Consider the following 15730-nt stretch of genomic DNA (forward strand, 5'->3'; position numbering starts at 1 on the left):
AGAGGAGGGGAAGGGACGAGGGGAAAAGAGAAGCAGAAGCAACAGAAAAACAAAATCATTCTTACAAAGTCAGTTTCGCGACATCATTTAAATTGATTATTAACGACAGCAAAAGAGAAACGCGGAAACAAAAAAGCAAACAGACAAACAAACAAAAAAAATCAATAAAATTCATTTATTTCTATTTTTCGCCGGGATTCAAAGGAGGGAAAAAAGGGGGGAGGGGTTAAAAATTTAAAATTTCACGTATTTCTCGATTACTACCGCCTTCATTCCCTCTTTCCTCCACCGCTCTCCTCCTCCCTCGGCAGCCCTTAAAAACAAGAACGGAACCGACGCTACTACCACTACTATATTTCTATTATGATTGATTTACAACATTCGAGATCTGACAGTTTTCTACCGGAAAAAAAAAACCTGACACGCATTAAAAACTTATAAAAAAAAAAAAAAAAAAAACCTCGAAAATGAAAGAAAAGGTTAAAAAGGTTAACAAAAAAAACGGAGGCGGAGGGGGGGTGAACAAGTCGATGAAAGGTTCAAAACGTTTAGTGAAATATTTAATATTATTATAAAAATTACGTTCAGGTACTCGCGAAGTAGTACAATAAAAAAAAAAAACACGTTGACGTGTCGTCATCGCCGCGATGGTGGCGATACGATTACAATCATAAATTTAATTTCCGGTTCCGGTTTTAGTTTTCCGGTTATGGCAAATGATGACGTAAAAAAAAAAAACGCGTCAGATTTCCTGTCAAAAAAAAAATTTTCTTTGTAAAATCCGACGCGAATCCGAATGATAAAATTTTTCCAGGTTAAAAAAATATTACAAAGTCTCCTGGAATTCTAGGATTAATAATAATAATAATAATAATAATAATAATAATAATAATAATAATAATAATAATAATAAAATGAAAAATTATATTAAAATTAAATAATGGCACTCATCGATCGATCGATCGAAATTTTTTTTCTTTTTTTTTGGAGGAAAAAACTCTCGTCGTCCATTTTTTTTTTCGTGGTTAAAATTTCTCTCTCTCTCTCTCTCTCTCTTTATCTCTCTTTCTCTTTCGGGATCTCCCTCTGGAGTAAAAAAAAAAAAAAAAATCTCTCCGGATATATTTTCAATGACATTAATACTTTTTTTTTTATTTAAAAATAAAATCTTGGACTTCGTGACGTGTGACAAACGCACCACCACCACCACCATCAGCCCCCCCCCTCCAATTCCCAAATCCTATTCCCATCCGGACACGTATAAACTTTTTTTTTTTTTTTAATCATCATTATTATTATTATCATCATCGTCATCATCACCAACGTCACCTTCGTAGTTATTTATTAATTAACGAATTCATTTCGAAAATTATTATCATTATCATTATTATTATTATTATTATTATTTTCAACGTTTTCGTTCAATAATTTACGATTCACGTCAAGTTAATAAAAAAAATTTTTTTTTTTTTTTTTTTTTTTTTTTTTTTTTTTTACGATTGCGAACGGAACTAAACGAAACAAAACGAAAAAAAAGCAGAAAATTAATTAACAGTTTTCTTCTTCATTATTGTTATTTATTATTATATGGCGAATATTTTTCTTTTTTTTTTTTTTTTTTACTACAACCTTCCTTCCGACACCCTTTAATTATAACTTTCGGCCAAACCTTTTCCATCCTTTCCAGTCTATTTTTTTTTTTTTTTAAATAATAAATTACTTTTCGAAAGGCACAACGGCATTGCACCCCACCTCCCCTTTCCCCTTCCCCTCCCCCGGTACGTACCTACGTACGTACGTCATCGACCTCATTTATCCCATTTTTTTTCTCTTTTTTTTTCAAATGGATTTTATTATTATCATCATTATTATTTTTTTTAAATTTTCTTTTTCGTTCCAGTTTTTATCCAGAGAAACGAAAATAAAAATCGAAAGAATAAAAAAAGAAGAAAAAGAAGAAAAAGGAAAAAAATTAAAAATTATTTCAAGTTTTTTATTTTTTTTCGTGCGACAAAAGTTTTAGATATCTTCCTTTTTTCTCTCTCTCTCTCTTTCTAACTCTCTCTTACTCACTCTCTCTCATTCAATCTCCCTCTCTCTCTTTCTCTTTTTTTTACTTTCTGAAATTTTTTTTTCACTTTTCTCTCTCAAAAAAAAAAGAAAACTTATTCTTCTTTCGTCTTCTTTCGTTTTCTTCTTCTTCTTCTTGTTTTTCACAATCTTTTATTCTTTTTAAAATGCTTTAGGGGATAAAAATGGCCAATGATTTTTCAACCCTTGAAAAAATATTTTTCTTTTTTTTCTTTCCTTTTTTCCTTTTTTTTATTCGATTCCAAAATATATAAAAAAAATTTTTTATTTTTTTTATCGCGCCATAAAAATTTATATTTATATTTATATATTTAGTAATTATGTTCTGGAAAGATTTCAAACGGGTCGTGTTGTTATCAAAGTAACAAATTATTATTATTATCATCATCACTATTATCATCATCATCATTATTATTATTAATATTATCATTATTATTACGGGAATTATTGAAAAAAAAAAGAAAGTTGATTAAAAGGTTTTCCGAAAGTTTTCTTTTTTTTTATTATTTTGTTATCATTCTTATCAAAATATTTTTTTTATCCCAAGGTCAAATTTTTGAACTCGTAAATTATTTTTCCCCCTCACTTCCCTTTTGCTACTCCCCTTTCAACTCCTACAATCATCACCACCAACACAACGGAAAAAAAAAAATTTCAAAACGAAATTTTAAAATTTTTTTCTAACACTTTTTTCACTTTCGCCTTTCCCCCTCCCCTTCTCTCCCTCTTTCTCTTCACTTTCCCCCTTCCCCTCTCATTTCCCCCTTTCGTTTCCTTACTTTTCCCTCCCTCCGCCATCACGAACCCTTTAGCTATTTAAAATCGTACACATAAATTATGCGAATAAATATTGAATGTAAATTTTTCTTTTTTTTTCTCTCCCCCGCCCCTCTCGTTTCACTCCCCCTTCCCCTTCTCCTTCTTCCTTTCTCTTCCTTTCCAACCCTCAAACGGAACAAAAAAAAGGAAATTTTTTTCGATTCCGTTGTTCATTTTTTCAAAAAAAAAAAAAAAAAAATTTAATTAATAATAATAATTTTTTTCCTGTTAAAAAAAAGGAAAAAAGGAAAAATCGGACCGAACACGTCGTCGTCGTCGTCGTTTAACGGTAAACAAATTTTTTATGTTGTTGTTTTTTTTTTTTATACTGACTGATTGTTGGGGGGCACGAAAACGGTCATTGCGTGACGCCATATTTAAATTTTTTTTTTTTTCAAATATATTTCACGATTTTAACCCTCACCCACCCACTCCCATCCCCTTTTAAAAAAAAAAAACACGTCGTGGAATTAAATCTTTTGCGGCTACGAATAAATATTAAAAATAATAATAATAGTAATAATAATAGTAATAATAATAATAATAATAATAATAATAATAATAATAATAATAATATTTTAATTTTAATTTTTTGTGTCGGAATTCGTCGGAATTTTTTTTTTCTTTTTTTTTCGATGTGAAAACAATAAAATTTCACAATTTATCGATAATTTATTTTTGTAAATTTTAACGCGCACGCACGCACGCACCTTTTAAAAAAAATTAAAGTAGTTTCGCGTTTATATAGACGTCTATAATTTTTTTTTTTTTTAGTAGGTTTCAGGTTCGTAGATCGTGACCTTTAACTACTACTGCTTCTTTTTTTTTTTTTATTTTTAGCTTCTTAAATCTTACGAATCTTGATTTTTTTTTCGGTTTGTTCGGTTTGTACGGTTTGTTGTTGTTGTTGTTGTTCAAGTAATAATTAGTCACGCCTTAAAAAAATTTAAAAAAAAAAAAAAGTTAATAATAATAATAATAATAAACTAATTAATACTAACGAGTTTTCTTTTTTTTTTTTTAATTTAATTTTTTTTTTTTTGGTAAATTATAAAAAATTCATTCGTTCGATACGTTTGTTTGTTTGTTTGTTTGTTCGTTTGTTTGTTTGTTCGTTTGTTTGTTTGCATGTATTTAGTTTTTTACGTGGCATTAGTGTTTTTTTTTTTTTTTTTATAAAAAAAAGTTTTCTTTTTCATTAATATGTATACATTTTTACGATTAAATAAATTATTAGTTACGATTAGTTTTTTTTTTGTGTTAAGGTCATGTGACTTGTTAATTTTAAAAAAAAAACGCGCGTTATTATTATTATTATTATTGTGACGTTTCGTTTTTTTATCGCCTTGGGGAGGAATAATATCGCTTCGAGACATTTTTCTGTTTCGGGGCGGTTTCACATCTCAAGAGGTGTGAAAATTTATTCTAAAACCTTTTTCCTATTCGAATCCATTCGAATTCTTTTTAAAATTAACCTTAGGCAGGAAAAAAGGAAACAAAGACGGCCCGGGATGAGGGGGTAGGGGGGTAGGTAAGTAAAGAAAGAATTTCGAATCGTACTATAAAATTTTTTTTCGAAAGTTAGCAGCAGCAGGAGCTTTAAATCGACCCCAATAATTTAATCCCATTGTGTAATTTTTCATTTCGAATTATGATCGATCGACAAAAAACGCGGCGAAATCTCTGTGTCGTCGTCATCATCATCATCATCATCAATCGAAACAAATCGTCCAAGAAAAAAAAAAGGAAAAAAAGAAGAAGAAAATTCAATCCGCTTAACCTTTTCTTCCTTTTCGATTATTAATCTTTACCGGAAATGACTAACAAAATAACTACGCGCGCATTTTTCTTTATAGAGTTTTTTTTAAGAGTTAAAAAAGGAAAATTATAGTCTATAAAATAGTCTATATAGTACATATTTAAAGAAATTTGATTCTCGAGTTTATTATCGACGTTTTTTTTTATGCGTAGAATTTTTATAACGTGAACCAGGTGCAAATATTTCTTTTAATATCTCTCTCTTTATATACGTTATTATCTCTCTTTCTCTCTCTCTTGTTTGTTTGCTACTTCGTATTTGCAAATGCATTCGTAAAAGAAATAAAACTATTGTTGTTGTTGTTGTTTTTGTTGTTATTGTTATTAACTCCATCTACATTTAAAAATAAGTACTGCGTCATTATAATAAAACGAATAACAATAATTTATAAATTAAATTTCCTTTTTCTTTTTTTTTAAATACTCTATGGAAAATAAAATTCAAATTTATGTTTAAATTAACTTAATCGTGGCATTAGAATTCAAAAAAAAAAAAATACATACAGATATAGCGCACGCTTTCCACGATTTATTTATAGAAAAATGAAGTAAATTAAAAAAAAATCCACAGGTTAACAACTATTTAAAAAAAAAAAAAAAACTTTTTGTTTTTGCCACGTGACAACAAATAAAACCCGCGAAAAGAATCCGAACGAATAATTTATAAATATTAAATAAATACGCGGCGATAACTCCTGAATGCATAAACGGTTGATGAAAGAAAATTAGATGTATATCCTGGGGTTATTTGAAAAACCCCCCGCGGGGAGGGGGAGTTGGGGAGAGGTTTGGCGGCAATTAGTTAAAAATCTCTCACACTCGATATTCGTGTATAATCATCGTCTGCTTCTCTGTTGGTTTCCGGCCTGCCTGCTTGCTAGCTTGCCCCTTTGCCTGCCAACCACTCGACGACTTGTTGTTGTTGTTTTCCTTTTTTTTTTATGAAAAAAATATTTAAAAAATTTTTCTTCTTCTTCTTCCACGATTCTCATAAATAAAATAAAAAATGAAAAAAATTTTATACATATATATATACGACAGCGAGGGAAAGAGAGAGAGAGGGAGAGGGAATGAAAAAGGAGGAGAAGTGTTAAGAAAAAGAGCAAAAGAAAACCTGACGTCGTGAATTTATATTCATTTCTCTATTAATAATAATAATAATAATTTTTTTGTTTTGTTTTCCCCCTCCCCTTCTTTTCTTTTCTTTTCTTTTTTCTTTCTCTCGCCATTTTATTAAAAAGAGTGTGCGATAAACGATGTAATTTCTGGAGAAAAACACACAAAAAAAAAAAAACTGAGATTTTCTTCCCATTTTTTAATGACAGATAATTTTTCTTCAAATGATGATGATGATGATGATAATAAAACGGTTTACAACTTTTACTGGAGTAAAATAATAAAAAAATAAAAAAAAATAGGGCGAGGAAGGGGTGAAAGAGGGAGAAAAATGAAACGAAACTCTCTTTCTCTCGTCTCTCTCTCTCTCTTCGTGGCAGGAGAAACAACAGCGGATGTGGTAGCGGTAGCGGTGGCGAAAGCTTGAAAATTACATTTCGGGTTCATTATTTGGTCATCAACACTGTGCTGTGTCGGTTGTTTTTTTATAAATACGAAGTAAAAAAGTCATAAAAAAAATATGAGGCCTCCACAGGAACGCGAATCTACAGAGTAATTATGAGGCGAAAAGGGAGAAAGAGGAGGAGGAAAAGGAGAGGAGGGGGAAAAGGAGAGGAGGAGAAACCGGAGATTTGAGTAATTTAAAAAATCACGATTTATATTAAAGCATGTAAAAAAAAACTTTTACAAAATTATTTTCCCACTCTTTCCTCCACTCTCTCTCTCTCACTTCTTTTCCATAGAGTAAAAAAAAAAAAACAAAAACGCAACTCCGAAGAAATTTTTTTTTTTTTTTTTATTAAACTTAAATAATGATAATAATAATAACAACGTCAATATTAAAAAAAAATTCCCCGCGTTTTTCACACGTCGTAGAGTAAATAAACACATTGAAACCCGGAAGGGAGAGGAGGGAAGAATGGTGTAATTTTATTATTTACTCTATGATTTAACAACTTTTTTCTTTATTTATTCATTTAATTAACTAATGATTAAATACTTCTTAGTGCCTCCGCACCATTTTTGTTTTTTTTTTTAATTCCTACTATAAAAGATGCACATAATGATTATAATAATAATACTAATCGATAACCGGAAACAGGAAATAAAAACCTGGAGAATAAAAGTTTGTTGTTGTTGTTTCTATTTTAGTCAAAAACCAAAATATCAGAAAAAATTATTTTTTTTAATTTTCTCGAGATTTCCTTCTTCTTCTTCTTTTGGTTTTCTTAGTAAAAACAAAAATTCAACACCATCAGCAGCAACAATTTCAATCATTCTTCGATTCTCTCCCTGAATTGCGTGTTAATAACAACGATGATAATAATAATAATAAAAATAAGAGATGAGCAGATAAATAAAAAAATTAAAGAGGAATCGAACCCGTCAGTCTTTTATTATTTATTTAATAAATAAAAAAAAAGGTTGATAGATGATAATAATAATAATAATAATTCTCGCGAGAGACGACGAGGACGACGACGACGACGACTACGGCAACATTTATCCAAGCGGATGATCCCGAGGGATGTAATTACTATTAACACGGTTAATAGTAGTAAATCGTTTATTAATGAAAATTTAGAAACCTTAGAAAATTATAAAATCGTTTATTAACATGTCGAATCGTTGCCAACAAAAGAGGAAAAAAAAAAAAAACGGAAAGAAGAATGGAATTGTTTCGTATGTTTGTTTGTTTGTTTGTTTGTTCGTTAGTGCCACGTTCGTTCGTTCGTTCGTCATTCAACACCTCTTCGTATTTTTTTTTTACTTTTTTTATTTTACTTTTTTTTTGCTCTTTTTTTTCGCGTGTCTTTGTGCGTGCGCGTGTGTTCGGGTGCGGGTGTGCGTTCCAGGCTTTTATTTTTAACAGCCAATTAACCTCGATTTAATCCCGTAAAAATAATTTTAAAAATGTTTTGTGTTGCATAACAAATCCATTTCGGATGATAATTATCTAAAAAAAAAAACATTCCGATTGTTCGCAAACCATATTATTTATCATCGATAACGATAACCGTATAATTATACTCATACTAAATAATAATAATAATAATAATAATAATAATAATAATAATAATATCGATCATTTTATTTTTTTTCCTCCTCCGCTTTTCAAAAGTGACAAATTAAAAATTTTAAATAAAAAAAAAAAAAATGGCGTCCGATTATTATTTTATTATTTTTTTTTTATTTTCCATTTTTTTTGTCATTTTTTTTGTCATTTTTTTTTTTTTTACTTTCTTTCTTCCGTATACGGTTTTGGAAAAAAAAAATTGTATTTTTCAAAAGGAGGAAAAGTCTGCGAAAACTGATAAGCCTATCACTGTCATCTGAAATTGATTTTTTTCTCTCTCTCTCTCTCTCTCACTTACTCTCACTCACTCTCTTTCTCTCTCTTATTTTTCTTTGATTAACAGACGTTTGAAAAAAAAAAAATTATTATTACCATTATCATCATCATCATTATTATTATTTTTTTATTTATTACAACATAAATTTAATTTGTCTCTTTAAAAAAAAAAAAAAAAATGGAAAACGAATGAGAAAAATAGATGAAAGAAGAAGAAAGAAAAATAGATAAAAATAGAAAATGGTGCAGAAATAAAAAAAAAAAAATGAGAGAGCGAGAAAGAGAATGAGAGAAAGACTGTGATTTTTCACATTCGACATAAATTTTATATACTTATATATATATATATATATATATATATATATATATATATTTATACGATTGTATACCCTTCCCCTCCCTCCCTTTCTCCTTCACTTCCTCCCTCCTCCCCGTTTAAATTTTTATACGTCAAAAATGTGAAATCGAATTTATTTAAAGTCGGCCATTTTTTTTCTCCAAATTTTTTAAAAACATTTTTTTCTTATTTTATTTCCTACTCGGAAAGTAATAATAATAATAATAATGATATGAAATAAATAATTTTCAGGTTTTTATTGTTTTTTTTTACTCTCTCTCTTTTTCTCGCTCTCTCTCTGTTTCTCCTTCGTTTGTCCCTTTCTCTCGGCCTGACTATTTCCCTACGCCTGATTGAAATGATGTCTTTCGCTTTAAAAACGTTTTTTTTTCTAAATAATAATAATGATGATGATGATGATGATAATGATGTTGTTTTAGGTGACAAATCAAAAACAAAAGTGGCAGCAGCAACGCAGAAACAAAATCATCCGTATTTGTAATTAAAAAAAAAATAATTCGTACAAACGACAAAACATTTTTTTTTTCGAAAAAGATAAAAACTCAATGATAATGATAATAATAATAATAATAATAATAATAATAATAATAATAATAATAATAATAAAACAAAGGTTTTGAATAATTAAAACAACTTTTCTTTTTTTTTTTGTAAAGTTTTTAATTTGATTAGAAAATTTAGTTTTGGGAAAAAAAAAAAAATTAATGCAAAAACGCAACGAAATTTTTTTTTCTCTCTCTCATCATCATCATTTACTACATCTTCATCTTTCTTCCCCCCTCTCCCCTTCACTTCCCTTTTTTTTTACACGTTGGAGCGGAAAAACTTTTCTTTTTTTTGAAAATTGTAATAAATCTTTTTTTTTTTTTTTTTATAAAAAAAAAAAAAAAAAAAAAAACTTTTTGAATGAAAGTAATTACTTTTTTTAGTTTACAACTTAACTGAAAACGAACAAAAAAAACAGAGAAAGAAAAAAAAAAGAAAAGAAAAGAAAAAAAAATTTTTTCCCATCGTTTTTAGCATTCAAAAATGAAAGAAAGAGAGAGACAGAGAGAAATAGTATTAGATCCAAAAAAGACTCCTAAGGAATAATAATAGATGAACAAGAAGAAGAAAAAATAAAAGTAATGGGTTGTCGGTTAAAGTAGAGGGTGGGGAGCGCGGGCCAAAAATGAAAATTATAAAAAGGTAATACAAGAAGAAAAGAGGAGGAAAAGGAGGAGGAGGGTGGGGGAAAAAAATTAAGAAACTAGAATAAATATTAGAAACAAGGGTATACATATATATAAATAATTTAAATGAGGAAAGAATTTTCAAACGGCTCGAATATACAACAAAAGAAAAAAAAACAAGATGGAGCGTAATAGAAAATAAAGAAAAGAAAAAAAAAAGTTTTCGTGGGGTAGGTGGTGGTGGTGGTGGCGGCGGCGGTGGCGTCGGTGGTGCAAGAATCGAGGCCGCCTACATTAAAATGTAAGTAGTAAAAAAAGTCTTATTCAAATTTTTTTTCTCTCTCTCTCTCTCTTCCCTCTCTCCTCACTCTTCATTCAACTTTTTCCCTTAAATTTTTTTTAAAAACTTTTACCCCCTCTTCCTCCCCCTCCCCCATTTCATTTAAAAAATTCATGAACCGCTTTTAAAGTCAAATAAAAAATAAAAATTTTCTTTTTCCCTTTCCTTCTTTTCTTTCTTTCTTTCAACCGCTAATTAAATAAATAACAAAAAAAAAAAAAAAACGGTGCCGGAGGGAGGCCCAACGGCGGGGAAAAGAGGGAGCGGGGTGGCGGGTGGTTAAACACTAAACGTCAAAATAACATCATCGATGGTCGGACGTTAAAAATAATAATAATAATAAATAAATAAAAAAATTCGAAACGGTTTCTTTGATATTCGACCGCACCCATTTTTCAAGAAAAAAACAAAACAAAAAAAAAATTTATCGTATTGTCGGGTCTTTAGACTCATGTAAAAAAAACGTGGCAGGATCGTAAAAAAAAAAAATCATTCTAGTACCGACCGACGGACGAATGTAATTGATTTGATTGTCTTGTCTTATTTTATTAGTTTAAAAAAAAAGTTGTCGCCATTTAAAAAATAAATAAATTAACCGGCTACCTCCACGATAGTGCATTAATACCACGTTTAAAAGATGATAAGAGAGATAGAGAGAGAGAGAAAAAAACGTGATTGATAGTGTCACGGTTTTAAAAAAAAAAAGCTACCTGAAGTTTTTATTTGTTATCTATAAAAAAAAAAAAAAAACAAATTTATTTTTATTAAATCAGGTACGCGACAACCTGAACACGTGACAAATTTTTAAATTTTTTTTTTTTTTTTAATAAAATAAAAATGTCGGATTTTAATAGTCGTGTAATTAAACAAACAACTTTCGATAAATATTATTATTATTATTATTTTTTTTTAAATAATTGCTGCCACTGTTGAAAAAAAAACCCTTTTCATCAAACGTTTCAAATTGCACCATGTTTTACTCATTGTTACCAACATAATTTTATCATCACCATTATTTTTTATCATCCTTTTCTTACTTACAAAAACCTCACTAACCTTTGATCGAATTCAGTACCGTGTTAAGAATTTAAAAAAAAAAAAAAAAGTTTTAAAAATATTTAATGGATTTTACGAGGCGGAGGAAAGGGAAGAGGAAGGGGAGGGGGAGGAATTGGGGGGTGAGAATTTTTTTTTCTTTTTCTTTCTTTTTTAAATATTCATAAACGTTTATTGCAATTCCCGATATAGTATTCTTTCGGTACGTAAGGTTGGCACCACTTTTTTTTTTTTTTTTAAATTTATTTATATCCTTTTTAAAATTTTTAATATTTTATATGTATTTATTTATCCGTTCGAGTGCATTTTCATTTTTTTTTACGCGGCGTAAAATTAATTCCTTCTCTCTCTCTCTCTCTCTCAGTTTCTCTTTATCTCTGTCTATTTCTCTCTGTCTCTCTCACTCGCGCGTGCTTTACAATCATCCTTGCAAAAAAAAAAAAATATAGCGCAACAAATAATAATAATAATTATTATTATTATAAATTTTTTAAACGCGTGAGAAAAAAAACCGTTAATAAAAAAAATTTATTTCGCTATATTTATATAGTTTATATTTTTTTTTTCGTTTTGTAGCGTAACAAAATCACCGCTATAAATAGCTGGCTGTAAAAAAAATTTATAAACCCTTTTTCACTGTTAAATAAAAAAAAAATTATAGCACACCGTCATTTTAATTCTATATAATAAGAATAATAATAATAATAAAACATAAATGAAATTTTTAATATAGACTTTAAAAATATAGAAGCATAAAGTTAATAATAATAATAGTAATAATAATAATAATAATAATAATAATAATAATAAACTTTTGAAAAATTTAATTAAATTTTCAATACGAAAAACTTTTTAAGGAGTTAAAAATGAAAAATTTCCCTCCCTCCCCCCTCGGCTTTTTTTCCCCTTTTCTTTTCTTTTCTTTTGAAAAACCGAAAAACTAACTAAAAACTCCAGCGGCAAAAATCGGTCGGACCACCACTTCCCCCCCTCCCAACCATTCCTCCCGACACCCCGAAGCACCAAGTTGACCACTTCACTCGTATAGACCACCATTTGGTTTTTTTGGTATATTTTTATCAAACAATGGCGGCGGTTCTCTTGGTGGGACGGAAGAAGAAGAAAAAAAATCAAGGAAAGGAAACCGGAAACGGAAAGAGAGAAAGAAAAAAAAAGGGACGTTCGTAAACACAAAAAGAACCCTACGGTTTTCTCTCTTATTGGCTTTAAGTTTAAAACTATAAATTTATAATTTTTTAATTTATATATATATATATATATATAATACAAAATATAGAAAGTCTATAAAATATAGAGCCTCTATAAAATATAGTATTAAATACGATTTTTTACTACAATTTTTTAAATTCACCTCATCGAAATGTTTTTTTTTCTTTTCTTTTTACAACTCGTTGCAATAAAAAAAAAAAATGGCGGTCGTAAAGTAAAATAATAATAATAATGAAAAATAACGCGGTAAACAAACGGTTGTCGTTGTTGTAATTCGAATCGACATCTGGATTTATAAAAACCGATTAAAAATTTCAAAAAGGTTAAAAAGTTTTTTTTTTTTTTTGCGAACAAACATTTGTATACCTGATTTGAAGTCATTTCCGGTTGTAAAGCGGAAGAAAACAAAGAATAAAATAATAATATCATCATCATCGTCGTCGTCGTCATAAAACAATAAATAATCCATCAATAATATAAAAGGAAAAATTTTTTAAATGTTAAACGATGTTTCGTGTTTTCCCCTCCTCCAAAAAAAAAAATCCGTATCCGTTTCCGGTTTTTTATTTCCGGTTATTGCCAAACCTTTTTGCAAAAAGAAATCCGATTCGCAAAAAAAAATTCGATTGTTTAAATTTATTCCGTTGACATTTTTTTTCCTTTTTTTTCGGTTGTAAATCGCACGGAAAATTTAAATTTTTACTATCGGGATTTTTCATCTCACGTTTTTACCCCCCCTTCTACCTACCACCACCAAATAAAAAAGTTATTTCGTCAATTTTACTAATTTTTTTTTATGTTTGCGTAATTTCGACGTCGTCGAGTATTTATTGATATCATATCAAAAAAAAAAAAAAAGCGACGACGAAAAATTAAAATTTATTACAAAAAAGGTTGAGGAAAGGGGGGGTGGGAGCGGGGGCGGGAGAGAGTGGAGAATCGACGGCAAAGGGAAAAAGTTATTAGTGTGAGAAATTAAATTTCTGATTAAAATTATTATTATTATTATTATTATTATTTCGCATTCCCCGCCAACCTTTCATAATCGATTTTTTTTCCTTTTCGTGAATGCCTCCTTTTATTTCTTTCTTTTTTTCTTTCTTTCGTATTTCCCTTCAGGAATTGTAAATTACGGCGGTTAATTACTACTACTGCCCCCTCCTCCTCCTACCCCCCTCCCCGTCTCACTCTTTCCTTCTTTTTTTTTTCTTTCGATTTTCCTTATTTAAGGAAAGAAAGAAAAAAAATGTGACCCGAAAATTTTACTAAAAAAGGTTTCTAACCAAAAAGAAAAAATTATTAAACTCATTTTCGAATCGTAAATAATTTAACGTTTGACTTTTCTTCTTTATTCATTTATTATTATTATTATTATTATTATTATTATTATTATTATTATTATTATTATTATTTCTACGACTCTTTCCTTTTCCGGTTTCTTTTTGAAATAAATATTTCGTTTTAATTTATCCGCCATATTTTTTTTTATTTATCCATCAAATTACTCTAACTTTGACTATCAAACTCTTTTATTATAAATTTTTTTTTTTAAATTATTACGTAATAGATAATAATAAACGTCACCGTTTCCGTTTCCGTTTTGTTAATTCGTTACGTTCGTTCTTTGTAAAAAAGGTGAATCGAATTCACCCGAAAAAAAAAAAAAAATTTCCGCCGTTTTACCAAAAAAAAAAAAAAAACCGTTGGAAAAAAAATTTTCCGTTTTTTCTTTTTTTTTAGGCGCGCGTGTGGGAATTTAAATCGGAGCACGTGACGCGTTCGTTCGTTCGTCTATTCATTTATTTATTTTTTTTTTTTTTTAACGTATTTGCGACATTTTTTTTTTATAAAGGGAACAAGACACGCCTTCCGTTTTTCACCGCCGACACAGAATAAAAATGCATTGAAAAAAAATTTTTTTTTTTTACCCGTGAATGGCGTGAATAATTTAAATAAATTTAAATATTTTTTTGATTTCACGAAAACAAAATGTTATTAAAAAAAAAAAAAAATTATTATTTAATTTATTTTCTCCTCCTCCTCCTCACGTCCCCCCCTTCAACTCCCTATCTCCCCCCCAATAGCAATAAGCTAGAACTATATGAGAGCGGAGTATAAAAATCAACCCCAACTGTATGATACCTCGTGAAAAATTATTATTATTACCATTATTATTATTATTATTATTACTATTTATTCAGACGTAATAAAAAATTACTCTTTCGTCACTTTATTACCTGTGCTACTATTGCTATTATTATTATTATCATTATTATTATTATTTTTATTACGTCCCATGCGCGAAAAAAACGAAATTTTAATAATTTTAACGTTTTGTCCCACCTTTTTTTTATGATGATGATAATGACGTCATTGATTCTCACCTCCCCATTTTAAAATTACCTATCACCCCCCCTCAAATAATTCGTCACGTTACAAACGATCTAAAGTTTACGAGAAATTCAATTTTCCCAAAAAAAAAGGGGTGGGGTAGCAGCATTTACTAATAAAAATTCTTCCTCTCTCTCTCGTTGACGCCTTTTTTCCACGAATTTTTCTTACACTTCCCTTTCCCCTCTCCTCTCTCCTTCTCCCTCTTTTATTAACACGTGTGTGCGTGTGCGTGTAATCACATTATCATTTCGTAAAAAAAATATTATTTCATGTTTTGAAAAAATTAAAAAAGTGAAATTTTTTTTTTTTTTTTAATTATTTAAGTAACGTGGAAGAAGAAAAATACGAGCGCGGATTAAATGGGGAAGAGTAGAAGGAGGCAGAGAGAGAGAGAGAGAGAGAGAAGGAGGGAGATAGAGAGAAAGAGAGAGAAAGAAAATATTCTTAAACGTTTTCTCAACATTCTAAAAATATTATAAATATGAAATTTTGACCTTTTTCTCGATTCGTAAAAACTGGGTCGCAGAAGGTTCTAGAAAGAGAAAAAAAAACATCATCACGTGTTTTCCTTTTCTTTCTTTTTTTTCCCTCCTGCTTTATTTCTTATTCATCCTTTTACTTCCTTCCTTCCTTTTTTTTTTCCTTTGTTTTATCTTCCCCTCCCCAAATCGAATTCGAATCGAACGTATGAAAATCGTTTTTTAAGTCTCTCGATTAATTTAATGTTTCGATTATGAGTTTGACGGTGACGACGACGATGATGATAATGATGATGATGACGACGAGTGCATCGAGGGTGAGGGTAATAATAATAATGATGATGATATCGATACGAAACGAACTCAATTACAATTTTTTTTCACTTTTACGCGCGATCGTTCCCGAATTAAATTCAAAAAAAAATTTGCTGCGTAATATTACGCGTGCGTTCGGCAGGACACGCACACGTCGGTTTTTGAAAACTTTTTTTTTTTTTCAATTGA

The 15730-nt window shown here is 29.2% G+C and overlaps 2 protein-coding genes across 2 annotated transcripts; both read right to left on the bottom strand.

The window, feature by feature from the left end:
• Nucleotides 1–226: 226 nt before the first annotated feature.
• Nucleotides 227–640, bottom strand: Phum_PHUM311930 (uncharacterized protein; the record flags this gene model as incomplete). Its single annotated transcript, XM_002427310.1, has 2 exons — nucleotides 227–358; nucleotides 593–640. 2 exons carry the CDS (start codon nucleotides 638–640, stop codon nucleotides 227–229), a joined length of 180 nt encoding a protein of 59 aa, XP_002427355.1.
• Nucleotides 641–5564: 4924 nt separating this feature from the next.
• Phum_PHUM311940 (uncharacterized protein) lies at nucleotides 5565–6040 on the bottom strand (the record flags this gene model as incomplete). Its single annotated transcript, XM_002427311.1, has 2 exons — nucleotides 5565–5715; nucleotides 6024–6040. The coding sequence occupies 2 exons, from the start codon at nucleotides 6038–6040 to the stop codon at nucleotides 5565–5567; spliced, it is 168 nt and encodes a 55-aa protein (XP_002427356.1).
• Between the last annotated feature and the right edge of the window lie 9690 nt (nucleotides 6041–15730).

The sequence above is a fragment of the Pediculus humanus genome, genomic scaffold (assembly GCF_000006295.1).
Source record: "Pediculus humanus corporis 1103172107716 genomic scaffold, whole genome shotgun sequence".
In the NCBI taxonomy this organism is placed as follows: Eukaryota; Metazoa; Arthropoda; class Insecta; order Psocodea; family Pediculidae; genus Pediculus; species Pediculus humanus.